Source organism: Buceros rhinoceros, unplaced genomic scaffold (genome assembly GCF_000710305.1).
Source record: "Buceros rhinoceros silvestris isolate BGI_N320 unplaced genomic scaffold, ASM71030v1 scaffold21112, whole genome shotgun sequence".
In the NCBI taxonomy this organism is placed as follows: domain Eukaryota; kingdom Metazoa; phylum Chordata; class Aves; order Bucerotiformes; family Bucerotidae; genus Buceros; species Buceros rhinoceros.
Genome location: NW_010399763.1, coordinates 8,071 through 9,186, shown reverse-complemented (window position 1 = coordinate 9,186; position 1,116 = coordinate 8,071). Strand labels below are relative to the sequence as shown.

The following is a 1,116-nucleotide window of genomic DNA, read 5'->3' as shown; positions in this document are numbered from 1 at the left end:
CGGCTGGGAAACCCCTCCAGGGATGGGGACTCCACCACTGCCCTGGGCAGACTGCGACACGCCTGCACAACCCCAGCGGGACAGAGATTGTTCCTCAGGGACAACCTCAACCTCCCCCGGCACAACTGAAGGCCGGTTCCTCTCGTCCTGTGTAGGAACTTGGCTCTCCTCTCGGGATGGCTCCCAGGCTGTTTAGGGTAACCTGAAGTGCAGCAGAGAAGCTGGGTCTATCGCCAGATCGAATCCCACTCGGGTGTGGCCGTTCCCTGCTGCCTACACCCGTGGTGGCAGGAACACCTTCCCCATCTGACCGTGGCGCACAGGGCCGGGCTGGCTGTGCTCGTTAGCAGCAGAGGATCTCTGCCGTCTCCTCGCCAGCAGCTTCAGCTCGGCTCCCGAAAGCCTCACCTCCATCTGGGCTATCGTCTGCATGTGTAGGGGATGGTCCTTGAGGAGCTTCCCAAAGGCAACCCGCCTGCGGGCGTACTCCCTGCTCAGACCGATCATCCTGAGAGGAGACAGCCAGGGGCAGCAGTCAGACCAACAACCTTCCACTCCTGAGCTGTCCCTTCCACCACCCCCACGGCAAGAACCCTGCTCAGCTGTAGCACACTAGCCCAGGTCACCCACCCCCGGGCCAACCTTCTCCCGCCCCGCTGGCTCCCAGGCCTGGGCCTGCCATCGGCTGCAACGCTGAGTGCTGCCGGGTCCCCCTGTGCCTAGAAGCTGCTCCTCAGCCTTGGCGTTCCGTGCTGCTGCCTTCACCTTCTCATGGAAGCGACTGCCCCGATGACGTTGTGGATCCGACTGATGTTCAGCATGCTGGAGATGGAGGCGACGCCACGGCCCTCCGCAGAGATCTGAAAGCGTTGAGGAGCAAAGGCTGATGGAGGCTTTCACACAGCCTCCGAAGGGGACACGTATCTCAGTGGGGGTTGTGTCAACAGGCAGAGGCGGTCCGCTCCATCTCTGCCTGTCCTCAGGCACCCCCAAGATCTGCTTGCTTTAAAGTAGGGCTGTCCCATTTTAGCCAAGACTGTGGCTGAGGTGACCAGGAGCCGCTGCCAGCCCCTCTTGGAGTGGTCTGCCCAGTCCCAGGGGGAAGGTGGAACCTCC

At 62.4% G+C, this 1,116-nt stretch overlaps 1 protein-coding gene across 1 annotated transcript in view; it reads right to left on the bottom strand.

Moving 5' to 3' along the window:
* Nucleotides 1-1,116, bottom strand: part of LOC104489454 — a gene marked incomplete at its 3' end in the record, with an annotated part of 8,396 nt that overhangs the window by 316 nt on the left and 6,964 nt on the right. Inside the window, exons 7-8 of the mRNA XM_010131618.1 lie at nt 766-874; nt 409-508 (exon numbers count right to left, since the gene is read on the bottom strand). Coding sequence (XP_010129920.1) covers nt 409-508; nt 766-874 — 209 coding nt within the window. The remainder of the gene's footprint in view (nt 1-408; nt 509-765; nt 875-1,116) is intronic.